Source organism: Carcharhinus amblyrhynchos, chromosome 12, assembly GCF_965287045.1.
Source record: "Carcharhinus amblyrhynchos chromosome 12, sCarAmb.v2.hapA, whole genome shotgun sequence".
Taxonomy (NCBI): domain Eukaryota; kingdom Metazoa; phylum Chordata; class Chondrichthyes; order Carcharhiniformes; family Carcharhinidae; genus Carcharhinus; species Carcharhinus amblyrhynchos.
This window is the reverse complement of record NC_137335.1, coordinates 73,836,874-73,861,898: the sequence shown is the minus strand read 5'-3', so window position 1 is coordinate 73,861,898 and position 25,025 is coordinate 73,836,874. Positions and strand designations below refer to the sequence as shown.

Here is a 25,025-nt window from a genome sequence, read left to right as displayed (position 1 = left end):
CTGTCTTCTACAATGGCTCGATTATTGTTACCCGGAGGCAAGTAAAAGTTTGATTCCAATAAAATGTCAGCTAGCTTAACATGGAGTTATCCTTGTTTTTCCTAATCTGCTCCTTCTGGGAATGTTATTGCTGAATAAATTGCTGCGTTGCAGGAATAACATACTTAACTTTGCAAAGCGTTATCTTCCTACTCAGAGAAACGCAGAACTGGTTACAAACTGTCCGAACCTTCAGCCCACTCACGGGAATGGTTACAGTGCAGAAGGAGGCCATTCAGCCCATCATGTCTGCGCTGGCTCTCCATGGGGGGAATCTACTCAGTGCCAGGCTGCTGCCTTCTTCCCATCATCCTGCACATTCCTCCTTTTCCAGGTAACAATCCAATTTCCTCTGCAATCCTCAATTGAACCTGCCTCCAGCATATTCTCAGGCAGGCTATTTCACATCACTAACCATTGCAGCATGAAAGACTTTCCTCATTGTCAAGCTTGCTTCTTTTGCTAATTACCTTAACAAATCCCCACTGGCATTTCATAATTAACCCACATTTGTCCAAGTCACAATTAATTTTTTTTCTCCAAATTATTGTTTCTAGAAGCTTCCTCATCACCCAGGCTAAAATTTTTCAATAATTAAACCAGAGTTCATGGAATCTCCCCCATTGATAGATTTTGCCATAGATGTGTTTAACAAAAGTGGATACGTTTAACAATATGAATTTGTATGCTCATTTGTAAACTGCAAATTTTGATCGACTGATTAAAACATACAATTATGTCGCTGGCTCAATGCTATAGGATCCCTAAACTGCAGAAGAGGCCATTTGGCCCATCATATCTGCACCAACTCTCTGAAATAGCATCCCACCCAGGCTTTCTCCTCTCCAGAACCTCACACATTTATCCTGCTATCCATCCCCACAACCCCACACATTTACCCCGCTAAGGGGCAATTTAGCATGGCCAATCCACCTAACCTACACATCTTTGGATTGTGGGAGGAAACCGGAGCATCTGGGGGAAGCCGATGCAGATACGGGGAGGACATGCAAACTCCACACAGTCAGCCAAGGCCGGAATTGAACTCAGGTCCTGGCGGTCTGAGGCAGTAGTGCTAACCACTGTGCCACCGTGCCGCCCTTATCTGAGCTTTTCTGTAGTTCGTTGTAACACTGACTGGGATAAGGATGTAATGACAGTAAGTTTATTCAACCAACTCTGAAGCTGCAAGAAACTCCGTCCGAAGTCCTGAGGAGGTCTAATCACGCTACATGTGACTGTCACGTGACAACCCAGTCTACATCCTCCCTGATTTCTTATGGCCCCAATGGTGTGAAGTGTAGCAGTGTATAAAAAATATAGACAGGCATGTGTGTACAGAAACAAGTAGCTATACAACAGCATATAATCATAGAATCCTACAGTGCAGAAGGAGGCCGTTTGATTCATCAAGTCTACAAGTCTACACGTGCAAACTCTACACATGTCAGCATGGTGGCACAGTGGTTAAGACTGCTGCCTCACAGCGCCAGGGACCCAGGTTCAATCCCTGGCTAGGGTCACTATCTGCATGGAGTTTGCATGTTTGCCCTGTGCCCACGTGGGTTTTCTCCAGATGCTCCAGTTTCCTCCCACAATGCAGAGATGTGCGGGTTAGGTTGATTGGCCATGCTAAATTGACCCTAGTTTCAGGGGGAATAGCAGGGTAAATATATGGGGATAGGGTGCAATTGTTTTTGGTGCAGGCTCGATGGGTTGAATGGCCTCCTCTTACACTACAGTGAGTCTACGCTATTCTACGAGGTCAAGAGACTTTTATATGGTCTGTGTCCCAACTGCTATGATTAGATAGGTTTTCAAGTTAGATCCATGTCCCACTAAATTCACAATGCAGCCATTTATTGCCACATGTCATTAGTGAGAACACTGGGGTTCAGCTTTTATTAAAAAGTAAACTGAATTGCAGAATACGATCTCAAAACATGACTAAAAATCCAATGGAACGAGGAGGAATTTGACTTATACAATCGCTTTAAGTAGTGGCTTTGGCATGCGTTTTTGTTCAGGGCTGTTTGCTTTTCCAATCGTACGCTGCTTTTCAAGCTGTCAGCTTTTCTGGGGGCCTGCGTCAGCCTTTTTGAATTTAGTGGGCTGGAGTGCATATGGCTCTAGGGAGGCACTGAACAAAATGCAAAATAACCACCAGCAAAACTCATCACAAGATGTGCCTGACAGCATCAGAGATTAATCTCAACCGTAGTTACATTTTACGCTCATAATAGATAAGGTGATAAAGAGCCATTTTGAGTTTATTTCCTATGTTTAATATAGTGAAGATTGAAAAGGAGATTTCACCAGAGGAAGCCTCGGGGCCCTTTACCTTAGCAGCTATGAGTGGTGCTTAAAGAAAGAGTGCTGCCACGGAGTGCCCTACGGGGCAGCATAGTGGTTAGCATTGCTGCCTCACAGCGCCAGGGACTCAGGTTCGAATCTGGCCTTGGGTGACATGTCTGTGCGGAATCTGCACGTTCTCCCCATGTCTGCGTGGGTTTCCTCCAGGTGCTCCAGTTTCCTCCCACAGTCCAAAGATGTGCAGGTTAGGTGGATCGGCCGTGCTAAATTGCCCCTAGTGTCAGAGGGACCACACAGTAAATGTGTGAGGTTATGGGAATAGGGCCTAGGCGGAATTGTGGTCAGTACAGACCTGATGGGCCGAATGGCCTCCTCCTGTACCGTAGGGATTCTGTGTGCAGTCTTGATGGATGGGCCATGCTAAAATTCTCCTTCGTGTTGCAAGATGTGTAAGGTTAGGGGGGATTTGCAAAGTAAACGTGATTGGGCCAGGATAATTTGCCCAATTTAAGAACACATGGCCAGGCTCGTAAACTGCCCCTGTTACAAAGCTGGGATCTGCGGCTGACTGGAAAATTCCAGACCCCGCTGCACTGAAATCCTGCACCCACCCACCTCCACTCCCGCTGCCCCCAACTGGGGTAAAAATCTAGCCCCATATTGTAAACAGCATCATCTGGTAACCCAGCACAACGTATCGCTATCTCATCCATTGCTGGTGCCGGCACACTCCCTCTGTGAATAACAGTGGTGCGTTTGCATCCATTCTAGTTCGCAAACAGCCACAACAGCATCACAAACCACACCGTCACCATTTTCCACCAAATTATTACAGCACAAATGTGAACTGCACTCGCATTTCAAACTTCGGAATGTGTTTTGGATACTTGTCACTAAGAATTCCTCGATCCATTCCGTCAAACATAGTGCTTTTGTAACACAATATCCGAGTATCCGTAACATGCATCACATAAATTATTGTGGTCTGAGGACTATATCAGCAGCCCTGTCCCTAATACTGACTGAGGATTCTTCATAGTGTTATTGTTGCAGCACCTGGACCGTCTAGATTCAATCGCTGTGAATTGTTGAGTCTAATTGAGTGAAACACAATATGGACAAGGTTGACTCGAGATTGGATAGCTCAGTTGGCTGAACGGGTGGTTCATGATGCAGAACAATACTAACAGCACGGGTTCAATTCCCGTACCAGCTGAGATTATTGATGAAAGCCCCGCCTTCTCAACCTTGCCCCTTGCCTGAGATGTGGTGACCCTCAGGTTAAATCACCACCAGACAACCTCTGGTCATTTGGGGCTATGGTGACTTTACCAGTTATCTTTACTGGAGGAAAAAATGGAAGCTGAACCATTCAATCTTTCTCCATTGATTTTAATAATTGAGTTTAATACCAGTAATGGGTGGCACAGTGGCACCTGGGGCACTGCTGCCTCACAGTGCCAGGGCCCCAGGTTCAATTCCTGGCTGGGTCACTGCCTGTGCAAAGTTTGCACATTCTCCCCGCATCTGCATGGGTTTCCTCTGGGTGCCCCGGTTTCCTCCCACAGTCCAAAGATGTGCGGGTTAGGTTAACTAGCCATGCTAAATTACCCCTTAGTGTCAGAGGGATTAGTCGGTTAATGTGAGGGATTATGGGAATAGGGGCTGTGTGGGATTGTGATCGGTATAGCCCTGATGGGCCGAATGGCCTCCTTCTGTACTGTAGCGATTTTATGATTAATCTTTCTTGGCTATCTTAGAGGGTAGCCTCTAACTGCAATAGCTCATTTTGGACAAGAGATTAATGCTACCCCCTTTGGGGGTCCCCTGTGTCCATCAGAAGCACAAGCCCCCCCCAAATAGATCATACCACCCTTTAACCCTCTCCCCCACTACTCCTCCCACAGCTTCTCAAACCCGTCCTTGAGACTCCCTAACACCAACCAGGCCCCACCAATACCCCTTATCTGAAGAGCTGCCTCCATTCACTTCTCTTTTTTGGGGACTGCCTGCAGTCCTGGCAGTGGCCACCGCTTGAACATGGCACTGCTGAGACTACTAGGTTGCCGGCCAGTAGTTGGCTTTCCTCGGAGCTCCCCAGGTAGGGGCGGCAGTCTCGATGTTAACCAACTGACATCCTGCTGAACTTTAAATGGCTGTGGGGCAGCCGGAATTGGCAGGGATGAGATATCGGTGACGCAGGAAACCCTGCCCGCAATAAAATCTTGCCCGATAGGCATCTAGTTGCTTCTTCCGCAGCCAATTTTCTTAAAATGCTGCAAGTAGAACTTTCACAGGCAGTAACCAGACACTGAGCTGACAGAAAACGGGTTGGGGGAGGAGAGGGGCAGGAGGGTGGAAATATTGTCTGACTGGCAAACCCTGCTGGACTTTAACCTGCTGCTGTGAGGCTTCTCACTGCGGCAAACCCTTATCAGGGGAATGAGATTAACAGTGGCAAGAATGGACTATTCATTTCGGAATGAATGCCATTCGGGGAGGGGTGGGAGCAAAATGTGGAGCTTTCCCACCGGTGCTGCTAAATGAGAACTTCACTGTGTCAGAAAAGGGTAGCGATACCCTTCGTACTAACGCAAGTTGATACTGCTGTCATTCTCAACGGCGCACTTCAAGAATGTGTATACACTAGAATAGCTTACTGTTACTGCAAGTGGTTCAGTGCCAACAACAACAGAAGTAAATTCCATCCACTAGACTCTGAAACCAACCCTGAGATGTCTATCCATTACAATATTTCAGATATTATAAAGTGCAGTGCAACTATATATTAGAATCTGAGCCAGGTGTTAACATGTGGAACGCAGGTTCCAAAAAAAAAATCCCTCCCAAATGTTCCTATTTGTTTTTCCCAATTCCGTATCCCAAGGATTGTACCACAAAGAAGGTACGGTTACGCTGTTTGAAAGGAAGTCAGGGATTTTTTTTTTGTTTCCATACCTGGAGGCTCGGGGGAACGGCACTCCCCAGTCATGGGGTCAAATTCCTGGATGTCGTCAGGACAGATGCAGAAAAATGTGCCTTCCACATTTTCACAGAGAGCTTCACCACAAACTCCGCTGATCATCTCACACTCATTTACATCTGGAAATTATAACAGGAACAACATGGAGTGAGTGAAGGGGTAGCCCACACACAGTGCATTCTCAATACATCCAGCTTGACTGATGTCTCTGCCCATTGTGCGGTACAGAAACATGATTGCACTATGGCATCTCTTGGGGGGTGGGTAGGCAATGGCCTGGTGGTATTATCATGAGACTATTAATATCAGTAACGCAGCTAATGTTCTGAGGACGGCGGTTCGAATCCTGCCTTGGCAGATAGTGGAATTTGAATTCAAGGAAAGAAATCTGGAATTAAGAATCTACTGATGACTCTGAAACCATTGTCGACTGTAGGAAAAACCCATATGGTTCCTGGAAAGGAAATCTGCCGTCCTTACCTGGTCTGGCCGACATGTGACTCCAGAGCCACAGCAATGTGGTTGACTCTCAACTGCTCTCCAAGGGCAACTAAGGATGGGCAATAAACGCTGGCCAGCTATGTCCCACAAATGAATAAAAAAAGACATCTTTAATCTCTCCTGAGATCCATGCCTGCTTCAAGAAGATGACCATCATCCCTGCACCAAAGAAAAGCGGGGCAGCTTGCCTTAAGGACTATTACCCAGTGGCTCAGACACCCATTATTATCAAGTGCCAATACATGTGACAATAATGAATCAAATCAAATCAAAGCACCCTTCACACCAGGCCGATCGTCATGACTATTTCTGTTCTTTAAGATCAAACTTGGGGTAGGAATCTGATCATTTTGACACCACTGTAATTTCTCGCACTCCAGATCCGGTCCAAAATGTCGGAAGGGGGGAGCATGTAAATGGAACTCGTTTTGCACATTGATCTAGTTTAACACCTTTGGATCTTTCTGGGAAAGGAAATCTCTTGGGATTGCTCTTTTGGATTCAAAGATCCGATTACAAAATTGTAATTGAATGGGTGTAACCTCTGCCAGAGGTTGTCAGGGACCATGGACACACACACCTTCCTGGTCCCAGTTCGCCCACCCACCACATCTGTCCGGATTCAACTCCAAAACGTGGGCCAAATGCAAAATTGCACTGCGGGACAGGAACAAAATCTGTTCACTGGCAGAGCACTCAAGTACAACCGGCACTGCGAAGATAGATCTAGACTTTGATACAGACCCACTATGCAGCCACAAACCAACGGCACTTGATTAACTGTTTAGATAGATGTAAACCCAACTGGAAAGCTGCAGATCCAGCATGTAACTACCCACAGAAGACAACTAATGATTAGTCGATCTCCAGATGCACTGTTTCCTCTGACCACAGATGTGCTACACAACGATGAGCAAACAGCTGGCGGGATATCATCCTTACATCCGCAAGTGATCATTTTTTATGGAACTGGCTTGAAACACATCCAGATGAAAACTGGTTTCAAGTTTTTCCTCAAATCCCCTCTAAATCTCCTGCCCCTTAAATCTTTGTCTCCTGGTTACTGACCCCTTGACGAAGGGGAAGTGTTTCATAGAATCCCACAGTGCAGAAGAGACCATTCGGCCCATCAGGTCTGCACTGATCACAATCCCACACAGGCCCTATCCCCATGCATTTACCCTAGCTAGTCCTCCTGACACTAAGGGGCAATTTAGCATGGCCAATCCACCTAACCTACACATCTTTGGACTATGGGAAGAAACCAGAGGACCCGGAGGAAACCCTTGCAGACTCAGGGGGAACGTGCAAACTGCACACAGACAGTGACACAAGCCAGGAGTTGAACCGGGATCCCTGGCACTGAGAGGCAGCAGCGCTAGCCACTGTGCCGCCCTGTTTCTTCCAATCTACACTACGTCCCTCGTAATTCTGAACACCGTGATCCGGTCCCACCTCAGCCTTCACCGCTCTAAAATTTATTTATTTTTAACTTGAAGAAGTTTTGGCCCAATTCACCTAGAATTCCCCCGTCAGAGTAAAGCAATGAAACTTTTAGCTTCGTTGTGTCTTTTCTCTGGTTACCCCATGAGTTTTCCCAATAGACATTATGCAAGGTTTTTGGGGATAAACCCGAGGCTCATTCAATCTGGGCTGAGATGTGTGTATCATTCCCATGAAGTAACTATTATGTATGTTGGGGCGTAACCCCTTTAAGGGAATGGGTTCGGTGACCCGTGGGGTGATCTGCCCGGTACCACCCCAAGAGCGCAGCTGTTGTTCAGAGTGTGAATCAAATAAGGGCAGCACGGTGGCACAGTGGTTAGCACTGCTGCCTCAAACATCAGGGACCCAGGTTTAATTCCCGGTTTGGGTCACAGTCTGTGTGGAGTTTGCACTTTCTCCCCACGCCTTGTGGCTTTCTTCCAGTTTTCTCCTGCAGTCCAAAGATGTACGGTTGGCCATGCTAAATTGCCCCTTAGTATCTGGGAGACTAGCTAGGATAAATGTATGGGGTTATAGGGATAGGGCCTGGGTGAGACTGGTGCAGATGGTCTCTTTCTGGGCGAATGGGACAGGAAATGGCAAATGGAATTTAATGTTGGCAAGTGCGAGGTGGTCCACTTTGGTAGGAATAATGGTAGGAAGGATTATTACTTACGTGGAGAAAAACTGCAGCAGGCGACGGTGCAGAGGGACCTCGGGGTCCTTGTGCATGAGTCGCAAAAACCCAGCTTGCAGGTGCAGCAGGTGGTCAGGAAGGCGAATGGGATGCTGGCCTTCATCGCGAGGGGGATTGAATATAAAAATAGGGAGGTCTTGCTGCGGCTGTATAGGGCGTTGGTGAGGCCGCAGCTGGAGTACTGTGTGCAGTTTTGGGCGCCGTACTTACGCAAGGATATTTTAGCCTTGGAGGGAGTGCAGAGGCGGTTTACTAGGCTGATGCCGGAGTTGAGGGGGTTGAGCTATGAGGACAGGCTGAATAGATTAGGCTTGTACTCGTTAGAGTTTAGAAGAATGAGGGGAGATCTCATTGAGACATATAAGATGATGAATGGGATGGATAGGATAGAGGTGGAGAGACTCTTCCCGCTCAGAAAGGATAGTAGGACTAGGGGGCATAGCCTCAAGATAAAGGGGGGGCAGTTTAGAACAGAGTTGAGGAGGAACTTCTTCACTCAAAGGGTGGTGAATCTCTGGAATTCTCTGCCCATTGAAGTGGTGGAGGCTACCTCGCTAAATATTTTTAAGACGCGGGTTGATGGGTTTTTGATGAGAGAGGGGATTAAGGGTTATGGGGAGAGGGCGGGAATGTGGAACTGATCCACTTCAGATCAGCCATGATCTTATTGAATGGCGGGGCAGGCTCGAAGGGCTAGTTGGCCTCCTCCTGCTCCTATTTCTTATGTTCTTATGTACTGTAGGGATTCTATGATTTCAAGTGCTCATCTAAATGCATCTTAAATGTTGTGAGGGCTTCTGCCTCTACCAACCTTTCAAGCAGTGAGTTGCAGATTTCCACCATGCTCTGGGTGAAAAGGTTTTTCCTCTAATTCCCCTCACCTTTAATTGGTGCTCCTTGGTTATTGAACCCTCTACAAAGGGGGAAGTTTCTTCCCATCTGCCTGATCTATGTCCCTCGTAATTTTATACACCTTGATCATGTTCCCCCTCAGCCTTCTCCGCTCTAAGAAAAACAATTCCAGCCTATCCTGCCTCTCTGCATTGCTGAAACGCTCCAGCCCAGGCAACACCCTGGTGAACCTCCTCAGCACCCTTTCCAGTGCTATCACAAAGGGACTAAGGCATCTGTACTCACAAACCACTTAAAACTGTACAGAACTAGAAAAGGCAACAAAATGGCAACTGCACTGTTGCTTATCTCAACTGAATCGCAGTTCCAAAGTGGGGAAGTTATGTTTCTAGTTGAGCTGATCCTTGTTCAGTCTCAATCTGGAGAACCCGGGTTCACATTTTGAACACCGAACCTCAGGAGAGAGACAGTGGCACAGTGGTTAGTATGCTGCCTCACAACTCCAAGGCCCTGGGTTCAATTCCTGGCATGGGTCACTATCTGTTTGGAGTTTGCACGTGTCTGTGTCTGCGTGGTTTTCCTCCGGGTGCTTTGGTTTCCTCCTACAGTCCAAAGATGTGTGGGTTAGGTGGATTGGCCAGACTAAATTGCCCCTTAGTGTTGCGGGAATGTTTAGGTTAGAGGGATTAGTGGGGTAAATATGCAGGGTTACGGGAATAGAGCCTAGCTGGGATTGTTGTCAATGCAGACTCGATGGGCCGAATGGCTTCCTTCTGCACTGTAGGGATTCTGTAATTTTTTGATAGTGACCTTGGAACTTATAAAGCACTGATTCACCAAAACAATACCATGTTCCAAGGGTTAAATTATGGGCTAAAGGAGCAGAAACTTAGAAGTTTCCCTGGTGACCTAATCAACATATTGTAAATGATTATGGGAATTAGGAAGGATAGACGTGGCAGAATTACAGAGATAATATCAGCTTCATGCTCATGTTTGGTCATTTAGGTGTGAACGCAGGATGCACTTTTTCCCACATAAAGGCCTGGATTTCCACCTTCAAAATTGGGAAAAATTTCTGGAAGAAGATGCCAGCCATGGAAGGATCTGCATTGCTGGACACTGGGTGTGATACAAGGCCCACCTCAGTGCAGTGGGACTTAGTCCCAGAGAAACAGCCACTACACCCTCCAAACACTCCCCATGTCCCATCCATGCCACCTCATGCTTTCCCCACCCCTCAACTCCTCATGCCCTCATGCCAGGCTTTGCCCTTGCACTCACCCCCATGCCCTCTCATGCCCCCACTCGAAGTACCACTCTTTCACCAATCCCTAAATCCTATCATGCACCTTATGTCACGCTCTGTCCTTCCATCCACACTTGGTCTGCCCTCATTCCCCATCGACAATTCCTGGCACTCCCTTGTCCATTGAGCCACTGAACACTTCCTACAACCAATGGACACCACAGCGTAATGAAGGATATCCAAAAACAAATCTCTGAAAAAATCCATTTATCACTTTGTTCAATGAAAAAAAGTTTAAATGGCAATCTAATACAAGTGTCAATTATCCAGGCCCTCTGAAGTTTCAAAAACCACAAATAATGGAAACCACTTACTTCAGTCAACAAACATTCTGAAATTGACTAGTAGAGATCAATGAGCCTGAACTGTCGTTCAAACAATATTTCCCCTGAGGAGCAGGTGTTCTGTTGTTCTCATAGCTGTCTGGGCTCTCAGTGAGGCCTCATTATGTATGCAGCGAGCCTATGGCATGAGAATTGCAGAGGAGTAGGAGATCTGCACTGGAGTCGGCCAGGCTGGGAATGCCAGATGCAGGTTTCCGAAACATAAGAACATAAGAAATAGGAGCAGGAGTAGGCCAACTAGCCCTTCCAGCCTGCCCCGCCATTCAATAAGATCATGGCTGATCTGTCGTGGCTCAGTTCCACATTCCCGCCCTCTCCCCATAACCCTTAATCCCCTCTCTCATCAAAAACCCATCAACCCGCGTCTTAAAAATATTTAGCGAGGTAGCCTCCACCACTTCAATGGGCAGAGAATTCCAGAGATTCACCACCCTTTGAGTGAAGAAATTCCTCCTCAACTCTGTTCTAAACCGCCCCCCCTTTATCTTGAGGCTGTGCCCCCTGGTCCTACTATCCTTTCTGAGCGGGAAGAGTCTCTCCACCTCTATCCTATCCATCCCATTCATCATCTTATATGTCTCAATGAGATCTCCCCTCATTCTTCTAAACTCTAACGAGTACAAGCCTAATCTATTCAGCCTCTCCTCATAGCTCAACCCCCTCAACTCCGGCATCAGCCTAGTAAACCTCCTCTGCACTCCCTCCAAGGCCAAAATATCCTTGCGTAAGTACGGCGCCCAAAATTGCACACAGTACTCCAGCCAATGCCCTATACAGCCAAAGCAGACCGTACCATTTACAGGCACTCCCAAAAGCCTCACAGCCCAGGAATAGAGTCGGGAATCACACTTTAAAGGTCTCTCAAGTCAACCTACGCAATGAAAATTCCAGCCAAAGCATAGTGGATATCAGGAACTTGCTTCTCTAACATGTTGTGGACGCTGGGCCAATAACAATTCTCCAGGCTAAGATCAACAGATTGTTGTTCAGCAAAGGTACGGAAGAAGATGGCACAAGGCTGAATTAAATGAGTTCAGGTACATTTCAACCATGATGTAATGGAATGGTGGAACGATGAATTAAGTGGCCTATCATGTGCCTAAGTGCAGGTGGTGCAGATGCTAAACAAGAACTGTGTATGGTAATGGGCAACTCTACAATGTCCCCAGTACACTTTGCATGAGCCCAGAGCACAAATATAGCAATTTGCCCACCTTTAGCAACACTATCAAGTTACAAAGTGATGATGTACTGATGCGCTCTCAAGGGATTTCCATTTTGCATACCCATAATTTCCCATGCAGGTGAAGAAACCTTGTGAGGGAGTCTATCAGGGTGAGATCATAGAATCCCTACAATACAGAAGGAGGCCATTCAGCCCATCAAGTCTGTACCGAACACAATCCCACCTGGCCCCATTCCCGTAACCCCGCGCATTTATCCTGCTAATCTGCCTGACACTAGGGTCAATTTATCATGGCGAATCCATCTAACCCGCACATTTTTGGACTGTGGGAGAAAACCGGAAGAAATACACGCAGATACAGGGAGAACATGCAGACTCCACACAGACAGTGACTCAAGGCTAGAATTGAACCTGGATCCCTGGCGCTTACTTGAGGCAACAGTTCCAACCACTGTGCCACCATGCCACTCTCATGGTGATGATTTCACAAGACAGATGCTCAGACTCCTCCCTTACTGTCTTTGCACAGTTCTTGGCTTGGAAAAGCTTGCCTCCCTGCCCTGCCAGTCAAGTGGCCTTCCATGGTGGGGCAGAAGAGAGAACGAGAGAGAATGGATTGCAGAAGTAGGAAGGAAGGCAGCATTGATAGATACTGCTGCGCTCAAAGGGATGCGTCAGTGTTAGTTCCATTGAATTCCATCCCAGCGCACTTGTATTTTCTTTCAAGATTAATATCGCCCAAGAGGCTATATATTTGTAAAAGTAGCAACTATCAGCAAGAGACCTCGAGGTTTAAAAATTACAGCATTAAGCTGGTCTATTCTGGGCTTACTAACTGAGCAATAAATAAGCTATTCCGAGCACACCACTGAAGGTTGACAAATCGATGGCAGGTTATGTTACATTGCTGCCAAAGTGTGCGTGCTGCATGCCACGCAGAGACTGATAAGATACGGTTTGCTCCTACTTTAGCTTGGTTTGCTGGCAGGAGTCACACTTTATTTGCAGGGGACACAGGAAGCTTCCAAAAGCTAAGTTAACATGGGAAGAGCCAGTGAGCTAACACCATCAATAAAGGAACGAGGCAAACATAATAAAGATGGGAGCAACAGCTACAAGATACTAATATTGTGAGAGCACCGCATGTAAAATTGATATTAACTTAATTAAACAGTTACTTTCCACCACTGCCTTGGAAAAGCAGCCAGCATAATCAAGGACCCCCTGCACCTCAGACATACTCTCTTCCACTTTCTTCCATTGGGAAAAAGATTTTAAAAAGTCTAAAACCATGTCCAAACTGACTCAAGAACAGCTTCTTCCCTCCTATCATCAGACTTCTGAATGGATCACAGCTAGGATGAAGAGAAAGATTTCTCTTCATCCTAGCTGTGACTGTAGCATTACATTCTACACTCTCTCCTTTCCTTCTCCCTTTTGAGGGTGGCACAGTGTTTAGCACTGCTGCCTTATAATGGCAGGGACCTGGGTTCGATTACCAGCTTGGGTCACTGTCTGTGTGCAGTCTGCATGTTCTCCCAGTGTCTACATAGGTTTCCCCAGGTGCTCTGGTTTCCTCCCACAGTTCGAAAGACATGCTGGTTAGGTGCGTTGGGCCATGCTAAATTCAACCTCAGTGTACCCGAACAGGCACCGGAGTGTGGCAACTGGGGGATTTTCACAGTAACTTCATTGCAGTGTCAATGTAAGCCTACTTTGACACTAATAAATAAACCTATGTATTCTATGAATGGTACATTTTGCCTGTAAAGCGCGCAAGAAACCATTCTTTTTACTGTATCGCAATACGTGACTGTAATAAATCAGATCAAATTAAAAAAGTCACATTGCTGCATAAAACATAAAACTTTGCTGTAGCCAGCTTCATTAGAAGTCATTTTTAAATTGATGAGCAACATTACTGTATTATTATGTAGGGCAGCACAGTGGCACAGCTGTTAGCACTGCTGCCTCACAATGCCAGGGACCTGGGTTCGATTCCCAACTTGGGTCACTGTCTGTGCGGAGCCTGCACATTCTCCCCATGTCTGCGTGGGTTTCCTCCAGGCACTCCGGTTTCCTCCCACAGTCCGAAAGATGTGCTGGTTAGGTGCATTGGCCGTGCTAAATTCTCCCTCAGTGTACCCAAGCAGGCACCAGAGTGCGGTGACTAGGGGATATTCACAGCATCCTCATTGCAGTGTTAATGTGAGCCTACTTGTGACTAATAAATTAACTTTGCTTGTATTCTTGTTTTGCTACAAAGTGTTTTTCACCCAGAAATGGAGGTGTATTACGCAGAGCTTTAGGTACAGCAGCTGTGAAAGATTTTCACCCTTTCTGTGAACCTCACAATTTTCTAACAGGTTCTCCTATTTTCTAAACCTGCCCGGCCCCTGAATCACCTTGCCTCACTGGTGGAGAAGTCCTCTCTTTAACCACCCCACTGCCGACACCCGCCCCCCTCCCTCCCCACCCCCCCACGCCGCGCCAGGCAATGGACCCATGAGGCTTCCGAGGAGGAACCTCCATCCTGTGAGCGGGCCCGATGACAGAATGGCGTCCCGAGCTGTCAACGTGACGGAGGGCCCGGGGCGTTGCGGTTTGTGCACTGACACACAAGCGAGGCAATGACGGACAGCCTGTTATAACCGTGTTTCAGAGTGAAATTGGAGCACTGGGATTTCTCACTTGCGATACACACGCAGCTTGACAGAACGAAGAACCCTGAGCCAGTGAAAGCAATTTTTTTTTCAAAGAAAAAAAACTAGTCTGCAAAACGGGCCAAATGTCTGCAGAATCTTTTTTTTTTGCTTTAAGGAGGTATTTTATCAAACTCTGAGCAGAGAGTGCGTATTGAGCGCCAGACAGTATTTCCGGCTGCCAATAGTTTGTGGTCAGTAGGTTCTCAACAGAACCTCATTCGAGATGTGAAATTCGTCCTTATAGATTTACATTTTTACTTCTTTTGCTTTTTCTACAAATAAACTTGGCTTTCACATTTGATTAATTCGACTTCGTAAATGCCAGGAAATAAATTCCACTTGACGAGCTGTGGCTGCAGCTGCACTGAAACGCAAATTATCACCCTCTTTATGTTTAATAAGGAGGCTGTCTTTCTTTCTCTTCTTAGGTATACAATTACCGTGGTTTCAAGATGGCTTATAAGATTGCCCCGCTCCCGACCCAATCCCCCTCGCCAAGTCCAATATCACTCTGAAAGATCTCCCTCTTTTCGCATTCTCCGAACCACACGCCTGCGGAAGGGATCACAAGTCCGGGTGGTGGGAGGCTGGCTGGGGAGGAGGTGGGGTACACAGACGGCTCTCAGCCTCCCTGGGGGACTGGGAAGGAAAGATCAGACAGGGTGGGCCGGCCGCGCACTGATCGTTAACCAATGCGCTCCCCCCTCCCCAGCACGATCGGCCTCATGTATCTTTGGAGATTTGATTTGATAAATTACTGCCGCGTGGGGAGCCGATGGCCTCGTGGTATTATCGCCAGACTATTAATCCAGAAACTCAGCTAATGTTCTGGGGACCTGGGTTCAAATCCCATCACGGCAGATGGTGGAATTTGAATTCAATGAAAATAAATCTGGAATTATGAATCTACTGATGACCATGAAACCATTGTGGATTGTTGGGAAAAACCCATCCGGTTCACTTATGTCCTTTAGGGAAGGAAATTGCCATCTTAACCTGCTCTGGCCTACATGTGACTCCAGAGCCACAGCAATGTGATCGACTCTCAACTGCCCTCCAAGGGCAACTAGGGATGGGCAATAAATGCTGGTGATACCCATGTTCCACGAGTGAATAAAAAAGCAATTTTTTAAAATGTATTGGTATACAGTGAAAAGTATTGTTTCTTGCATGCTATACAGGCAGAGCATAGCATTCATAGAGTACATAGCAGTGAGGGAAGGGTGCAGAATGTGGTGTTAGAAGAGCAGGTTTGAGTTCTGCAGCGATAGTCTTCACGGTCAGGTGATGCCAATCGCCACAAAGACTCAGGCACAAGGGATGGACATTTGGTCCCAGAACCTGCAAACCAATCAGAGTCCATGGAACGGGCAGCACAGTGGTTGGCACTGCTGCCTCAGAGCGCCAGGGACCCGGGTTCAATTCCAGCCTCGGGTGACTATCCGTGCGGAGTCTGCACATTCTCCCTGTGTCTGCGTGCATTTCCTCCGGTTTCCTCCCATGTTCTGAAGGACGTGCTGGTTAGATTGAATGGCCATGCTAAATTGTCCCTTCGTGTCAGGGGAGGTTAGGAGGGTAAATACATGGAGTTAAAGGCCGGGGTGGGATTGTTGTTAGTGTGGGCTCGATGGGCTGAATGGCCTCTCTCTGCACTGTAGCAATTTTATTCACTTCAGCCACTCCTTGTGGCAGCGAGTTCCATTTCCTAATCGCTCTCTGGATAAGGAAGTTTCTTCTGAATTCCTTATTGGATTTATTAGTGACTGCTTTATATTTATGGCCCTACTGAGAATCACAGTCTTGTTACCTGGGCTATAAATGCAGGGGAATATTGCTGGCAGTCACCCGCAAGGCAAAGATTACTGCCAGAATCTCCTGACAAGACTAACATTTCAATCAGCCTCGTGCAGTCACTGTGAACCCAACAACTGTGTGTGACAACATCTTTCAATGATTCTATGTGGTCACCACAACATATCAGTTTGTACCACACACCTAAAAAAGCTAAGTCTTATTTGATATTATATAAACAAGAGTGCTTAGGTTGAGAACTGTGGGACTTGGAAGGCGTTCTGCCAATAAAGGTTTTACAGATCTGCTTTGGGCAGCACGGTGACACAGCGCTTAGCACTGCTGCCTCACAGCGCCAAGGATCTGGATTTGGTTCCAGCCTGGGTCATTGTCTGTGCGGAGTCTGCACATCCTCCCCATGTCTGCACGTGGGTTTCCTCCGGGTGCTCCGGTTTCCTCCCACAGTCTGAAAGACGTGCTGGTTGGGTGCATTGGCCATGCTAAATTCTCTGTCAGTGTACCTGCAGTGTGCCGACTAGAGGGTTTTCACAGTAACTTCACTGCAGTGTTAATGTCAGCCTACTTGTGACTAATAAGTAAATATTTTTTCCAAAAACCCATCTGGTTCACTAATGTCCCTTTAGGGAAGGAAATCTGCCATCCTTAACAGGTCTGGCTGACATGTGACTCAAGAACCACAGCGATGTGGTTGACTCTCAACTGCCCTCTGACTGCAGTTTCAGAGTCCCAGGGGAGTAGCTGCTCTGGAGGTGGGGGGGAGGTCTGGCGACCACTGGGCCTTAAGAGAAGGACACGCCCAGTCATACGGAGGCTTTTGATGGTGATGCCCCACCCTTCCCCCCTCTCGCCCTGCCTCCGTTCCAAGATCTAACTTTGATTCTTCCGGCCTTCCCCCACAGAGGTTCACCAGCATTGCATTAGCTATCCAAGTTCTAGGACAGTTTTCTAGGGATGGGCAATAAATGCTGGCCAGCCAGCGACACCCATGTCCCACAAATAAATAAGAAAAAGATGGAGGGGAGGCGACTGTATTTTCTCCACTCAGGAAGACCAGGTTTTAAAGAGTGTTTGTCTCTTCAGCTGCCATGGCAGAAGCTAGTCTTGCCTCTCTGCTAAGGACAATAAGGACAGTAGGAACCCCACACATACCCTAACCTCTAAATAAAGTTGACTGCAGCGAAATGAGTCAAGGTCAGCATCAGAGCAGGAGACAGGCAGATGTCCCATTGTGACAGGGTTATGACAGAATTTCACCCGAGAGGATAACTCACCCGCGTACTGCAAAACCGTCTAGGCAGAGAATACTATCATTTTAAAGGTTTATTTCTGAGTTTCACATGTAGGCTTACATTAACACTGCAATGAAGTTACTGTGAAAATTCCCTAGTCGCCACTCTCCGGCACCTGTTTGGGTGCACTGAGGGAGAATTTAGCGTGGCCGGTGCACCTCAGCAGCATGTCTTTCGGACTGTGGGAGGAAACCGGAGCACCCGGAGGAAACCCACGCAGACATGGGGAGAATACGCAGACTCAGCGCAGAGAATGACCCGAGCTAGGAATCAAACCTGGGTCCCTGGCGCTGTGAGGCAGCAGTGCTAACCCACTATGCCACCATGCCACCCGTGTGAGTGGATTTATTTGATGTAGCCATTTATTGTGGAACTCTTGAACATGGGTTGAATTTTACAGAGCGTATTGCTGCACCCCCCTCCACCCCCACCCACTCCAGAGGAAGTCCCGCCTTAGAGAGCTGCAGTGGACAGAAGAAGAGCTTCGGTCTATTTTGATTCTGTTTGTCTGTTTGTGCATGATTCACTTATGTTGATTTTAATTGGATTGCTATTGTTTAGGCCTGAGCCTAAATGTCAGAGATGGATTGCTAGGAAAGTGTAAGGGGTACCAGGACGGGGAGGTAGGGGAGGCCTGGGGGTGGCCAGCACTACACTCAAGAGTTTCAGACGAAGAGTCATCCAGACTCAAAACGTTGACTCCATTCCCGCCCCGCAGATGCTGTCAGACTGCTGAGAGTTTCCAGCATTTTCTGTCTTTGGTTTAGAGTCCCAGGGCAGTAGCTGCTGTGGGGATGAGGGGGAGGTCACTGGGCCTTAAGAGGAGAACACTCCCAGTCAGATGGGGGCTCCTGATGGTGACGCCCCACCCTTACCCCTTCTCACCCTATCCCCGTTCCAAGATCCAACTTTGATTCTTCCGGCCTTCCCCCACGGATGTTCAATCCTCCTGCCAGCTTAAAAATAAACATTGAGGCTGGGTGGGAAACGCCCCTTCGTTGGACATAAATTGGCCATTTAGTGCCCTCAATGAGGACAAGCGGGGGCTTAAAATCCCCAAGTGGTCAGGGCTGGCAGGAACCCAAAGGGAATCCAGTCCCTATCCCCATTCTCCACCCAAACTCTGCCTAATACTAGCTGGTGGGGGAGTGTTAAATAAGGGCCCATGTTTCACTGGCCAATCCTGTTGTCAGCTATTTATGGCTTGTGTACTTCCTGATTTTTTCACAAAGGGCTTCACCTTCATAAGTATGTTATGATCTTTAGTATTTGCCTTGGTGAGTTAACTTCAGTTAGCACTGCTGCCTCACAGCTTCAGGGACCTGGGTTCGATTCCCGGCATAGGTAGCTCTCTGTGCGGAGTCTGCACGTTCTCCCCCGCGTCTGCGTGGATTTCCTCTGGGTGCTTTGGTTTCCTCCCACAGTCTAAAAATTTGTGGGTTAGGTGGATTGGCCATGCTAAATTGCCCCTTAGTGTCCCAGGATGTGTAGGTTAGCAGGATTAGCAGGGTAAATGTGTGGGGTTGCGGGGATGGTTGTTGGTGCAAACTCTATGGGCCGAATGTCCTGCTTCTGGGATTCTATGATCTATAATTCTGGAATTTGCAGTGTTAGCGGCAACAATGTGTCTGAAAAGAGCAGAGGATCACATGGATGAACTCACTACCATCTCACGGGACCACTATGGGATAAAATGGACGCCAGCAAAATATGACCCCGTTCTTTCTCCCAGACTGCAAGACTGCACTCCATGCTCCAGTCTTGTGACTGCACTTGGCCACCTCATCCATCCACCTGCTAGCTGTAAGGCTTTGCCGTTATCCCTGGAATGTGCTTCCCTCCCTCTCGCCGCAGGTTGTTTGAACAACAGCGCTGTGGCTCAGCCTTTGAGGAGTGAAAAAGAGCTGGAACTCACCCATACATCCTTTCCCGTCCAGCATGTCCTGAAAGCCCTGGTCGCAGAGACACTGGAAGGATCCAGCTGTGTTTTCACAGAAGCCGTGGCTGCCACACACTGTGTCGTTTGTACACTCATCCACATCTGCAAATAGGATGTTACAAAATGGTCAGACTGGTCCCCACGAAGTCAAAACACGGTTATAAACCTTACAGCGAGAGACAGGCTCCACTCAGGTGTTGTAGGTAAAAGACATCTCTGAGACTGTCAGTGAGCCAAAGAACAGTAGTTTTATTACAAAAGTTTTTGGGAGAGATCTTGCACCTAAGAGTGGTTCACTAGGCTTCTCACTGAACACAAATACATGTGGGTATTTATACATCATGGTCCCCAGCGCCAGTCATGATGCAAACTCTGGTATCAGTCCAGGACCCGCAATGCTTCCCCTTCCAGTCATGACACAGCCCCTGGCTTCAGCCAGGACCCACAACAAATCCGGCAGCTTCAGTCACAACACAGCCATCAGTACAGTCACGACCCATGGCTTTTCCAGCAGCTTCTCTGCTGAAGTAACTTGTGTGGTCGCAGCTTCCCAGCAGGAGTCTTGCTGTCAAATAGCAGTTATTGCACTCTACCATCTGCAGCTGTTTAACTGTGTTTAGCTAGTACAAACAGGTAAGGTTTGCAATGTCTGTAAAATAACATTCACATTTAACTATCTGTCTATGGAAATGAAAGTTAAAGAATGAAAGACACGAACAAGTAAGGAAAACATGAATAAATAAGTTGTATTGATGCCAGGAGCAGTATAAGCCTGGGAAGATCAGCCACGAGGAAGGGTTATGTTTGTGATATATGCTAGATACAAAATTCATTAAATTCATTGACCTTTTTCCTTCTTCACAGGGTAAATTCAGGAGAAGCCAAGTTCTGCGATCAGTCGGTAGGATTGACAGTCACACTTTAGCCGGAATTCTCCTACCTCGCCTGCCACGGAATCAGCACGGGCAAGAGTCCGACAACGGAAAACTCCGTTGGCCGGGGGTAGGAATTTCCGGTTCTCCTGAGGGAGGCTGTAAAATCCTGCCCATGGTGTTTCATATACAAATCTGAACTGGAATTTAATTCACATGATTAAAATAACAAGATATCTCCACATGCCCTCGATAATCAGAATGAATGCAGTGGATTGAGGTTGCAGTGAATTTTTTTTTGGTGAAATAGGGCACTTGATAAACCGAGTTTGTTTAAAATATGGTACATACGGGGCACAGTGGTCAGCACTGCTGCCTCACAGTGCCTGGGGCCCGGATTCGATTCCCTTAAATGGCCCCTTAGTGTCAGGGGAGGTTAGTAGGATAAATACATGGGGTTAGGGCCTGGGTGGGACTGTTGTTAGTGTAGGCTCGATGGGCCGAATGGCCTTTCTCTGCACTGTAGCAATTCTATTCACTTCAGCCACTCCTTGTGGTAGCGAGTTCCATTTCCTAATCACCCTCTGGATAAGGAAGTTTGCAGCCCCTCAGAAAAAGAAAGCCCAAAATTAGTCTAAAATGGGGCTTAGACTTCCAACTACCTAACTTCCTCTTGACAAATGCTTCTGTCACACCTCTTGGGAGATTTTCTTTGTGCGTGTATTAACGGAGCCATACTATTTATTTCACAAACCCTAATCTCTCCCACAGGCACTTCTTAATAAAAGGAAACAGCTAAAACTACTTTCTCAAATGAACGAAATTATTCCTTAAGTATCAATCAGTCCTTCCTTCAGTTGCCTTTGAGCTTCCCATATAGTTTAAAGTTTAAGTTTATTTATTTATTAACGTCACAAATAGGCTTACATTAACACTGCAATTAAGTCACTGTGAAAATCCTCTGGTCATCATACTCTGGCGCCTGTTCGGGTACACTGAGGGGGCATTTAGCATGGTCAATGCACCTAACCCGCACGTCTTTCAGACTGTGGGAGGAATGTGAAGGACCCGGAGGAAACCCATGTAGACACGGGGAGAACGGGCAAACTCCACACAGACAGTGACCCAAGCCGAGAATCGAACCCAGGTCCCTGGCACCATGAGGCAGCGGTGCTAACCAATGTGCCACCATTCTGCAGTTATCTGGCAGTGTTACATTCGGTAGAAAAAAGAATGTTTCTTTCTGTGGAGCCCTTCCCAACCTCAGGACCCCCTGGAATCCCTAAGGGGCAATTTAGCATGGCCAATCAACGCAACCTGCACATCTTTGGAGTGTGGGAGGAAACCGGAGGAAACCCACACAGACACGGAGGATGTGAAAACTCTGCACAGACAGTGACCCGAGGCTGGAATTGAACCCAGGCTCCTGGCGCTGTGAGGTAGCAGTGCTAATCACTGTGCCGCTTTACTAATAATTCTAGGATGAAGAAGGTCACACAGCACTTTGAAGTTGAAAACTACATTTGTGAGTTCCCACACAGCGAGATATTGGTCACGGTTTTGTGACTACAGGGGAGGTCAAGGGTCAAGCCGAGCATCCTGATTGAAGGGGGGAAACCGGGGAAAATCAAAGTCATTTCACTGCAGGGAAGTCTTTTTCACTCGCTGCATTTGGACACAGAGCAGCACGGCGTAGCCTGTCTGCCCTCTCACCCCCAGAACAGTGTGGCATCGGGGCAACCAAGTAAAGGAGGCAAAGGAAGCTGTAAAAATTACTGATGAGAAAGATTGTTTTGGAAGTATAATGATCGGGGAGGGAGGAAGGGATATGTACGATCTGAAGCATAAAACACAGCGAGATCTGGCTCACTTCAGATGTGAACCAGTGTCATGTTGCAATGGCAGATTAATTGATGTGAGTTATCGCTCTCAGTGAAGCATTCACACATCATCCTTTTTTTTCCGCTCTGAAGTGGCTCCAGCCTCTCAGCGAGACTGAACCTGGAGATGTAAACAGGGTCAAAGATGGATCAAATTGATCTCCAGATGCAACCCAAAAACATCTGCTGGCTTCTGACCTTCCCACCGCACCCCCCGCCCCCCCCACCCCCCACCACCACCACCCCGACAACTCGCAGCTCGCCAGACTGCAGAGGAAGGTCAGCACAAACTGTGGGAGATTGCAAGTGTGAACAGTACGGCGCAGCAGGAGAGAGGAGTCCAGGGCGCGGGACTCTGCAATGTAAACACTGGGTCCTGCAGCCTGAGTCCCAACAACAGAGAGTTGAACAAGGGCAAAGCAAGAGAAAAAAGAAAGTCGATGATTTTTCAGTCAAGGCAAAATACTGCGGATGCTGGATTTCGAAACAAAAGCGGAAAGTGCTGGAAAAACCCAGCGGGAGGGATCTTGCGCCCGTGCCCGCTTCCAAGGTCGGTAATTACCGCCCGAGGTGAACAGAGTGGCATGGTCTCGACCATTCCTGTGGTGGGCAGGATGGGAACATTCCTCCCAGTAGATCTGAGAGTGCCTACGGAGAGAGGGGGCGGCACGGTGGCACAGTGGTTATCACTGCTGCCTCACAGTGCCAGGGACCCGGGTTTGATTCCCAGCTCGGGTCACTGTCTGTGTGGAGTCTGCACATTCTCCCCGTGTCTGCGTAGGTTTCTTCCGAGTGCTCCGGTTTCCTCCCGCAGTCCAACAGCTGTGCTGGTTAGGTACATTGACCCGAACAGGCACCGGAGTGTGGCAACTAGGGGATTTTCACAGTAACTCCATTGCAGTGTTAATGTAAGCCTACTCATGACAATGATAAATAGACTATAAAAAAACTAAAAAAAGAATTCAGCCAATGCTTTGAGTCTGGATGATCCTTCGTCAGAGCTTTAAGTGTTGGTTGAGGGACAGATATTGGCCAGGACATTGGAAAACTCTCACTGCACAGAAACAAAGCTGGTGTTTCTATACAGTTCTGAGGGGGGGGTGTTGAAACTCAGATGAGGTATTAGACTGAGGCCCTTTCTGCCTTCTCGAAGGGATGTTAAAGATCCCACGACCACCATTCAAAGAAGAAGGGAGTTTCTCTCATGTCCTGGTCAATATCTATCCCTTAACCTGTACCTCAAACAGATGAGGTGCCTGTTGCTTTGTTGCCATGGGGGGGGAGCTCGCCATGCCACAGCTGGATTGCCAGGTTGTCAACATTACAACAATGACTACGTTATTGCCACGTTATTGAATCATAGAATCCCCACAGTGCAGGAGATCATTCAGCCCATCGAGTCTGCACCAACCAGGCCCTATTCCCATAATCCGACATATTTATTCTACTAATCCCCCGACACTAAGGGGCAATTTAACATGGCCAATCAGCCTAACCCGCACATCTTTGGACTGTGGGAGGAAACTGGAGCACCCGAGGAAACTCACACAGACATGAGAAGAACATGCAGACACCACACAGACAGTGACCTAAGGCCGGAATTGAACCCAATCCCTGGCGCTTGTGAGGCAGCAATGCTAATCACTGTGTCACCAACCCATCCTGCTCTGTCCAATATTGCAAAGAATTACAAGGGGTCGTGAACGAAGCCCAGTCCACCACACAAACCAGCCTCCCATCCAGTGACTGTCTCCACTTCCTGCTGCCTTGCCAAAGCAGCCAGCATAATCAAGGACCCCATACACCCCGGACATTCTCTCTTCCACCTTCTTCTATTGGAAAAAAGATAAAAAAGTCTGAGGTCACGTACCAACCGACTCAAGAACAGCTTCTTCCCTGCTGCTGTCAACCTTTTGAATGGACCAACCTTATATTAAGTTGATCTTTTTCTACATCCTAGCTATGACTGTAACACTACATTCTGCCCCCTCTCCTTTCCTTCTCTATGAATGATATGCTTTATCTGTATAACACACGTGAAACATTACCTTTTACTGTACATTAATACATGTAACTATAATAAATCAAATCAAATCAAATCAGTGATCTTCACCTGTACGCTAACTGGTGACATGTTGCTATTGGCCCCTTGGTTGTCCCGTTGATCTGGGAATAGAGGTTTCCCATAGGATTCCACCTTGTGTGACATCATGAAGTTCTGCTTCAGTTAAACCATGGCCAAGATTTTCCAGCCCTTCCCGTTGCTGGGATGGGCCAGTCCGGTCAAAAAGTGCCACCCCCTCCCACTCCCCGCAGCAGGGTCTCTGGCATCACAGCCAGCAAGCAATACAGATGGCCGTTGGCATCGGTGGACCGGAAGGTCTTACCAGTGGCGAGTGGCGAGCCACCTCCCACCAGGTGGTGGGGGAGTAGCAAATCCCAGCCTATGAACGGAGAGTTCTCCATTCACTGATGATCTGACATAAGGAGACACTTTAGATACTGTGGGGCTAAAAATCCTCCCGGGCACAAGGGTAAAATGGGCAACAATGAATGGCAGTTGAAAGAGGTGCCATTTGTATGGAATGGAATGGCAGCCCATAAGACCATAAAACATAGGAACAGAATTAGGCCACTCGGCCCATCAAGTCTGCTCTGTCATTAAATCATGGCTGATATTTATCTCATCCCCATTCTCCTGCCTGTTCCCCATAATCCCCTTATTAATCAAGAACCTTTCTATTCCTGTTTTAAAGACACACTCAATGACCTGGCCGCCACAGCCTTCTGTGGCAAAGAGTTCTACAGATTCCCACTCT

At 47.5% G+C, this 25,025-nt stretch overlaps 1 protein-coding gene across 7 annotated transcripts in view; it reads right to left on the bottom strand.

Moving 5' to 3' along the window:
* ltbp1 (latent transforming growth factor beta binding protein 1) overlaps positions 1-25,025 on the bottom strand; it is a 331,204-nt gene that overhangs the window by 62,499 nt on the left and 243,680 nt on the right. For all 7 annotated transcript variants that reach the window (XM_080200719.1, XM_080200720.1, XM_080200722.1 and 4 more), the window contains 2 exons: positions 19,431-19,556; positions 5,311-5,454 (listed from right to left, as the gene is read on the bottom strand). In XM_080200719.1, the coding sequence (XP_080056845.1) occupies positions 5,311-5,454; positions 19,431-19,556 (270 nt within the window). The remainder of the gene's footprint in view (positions 1-5,310; positions 5,455-19,430; positions 19,557-25,025) is intronic.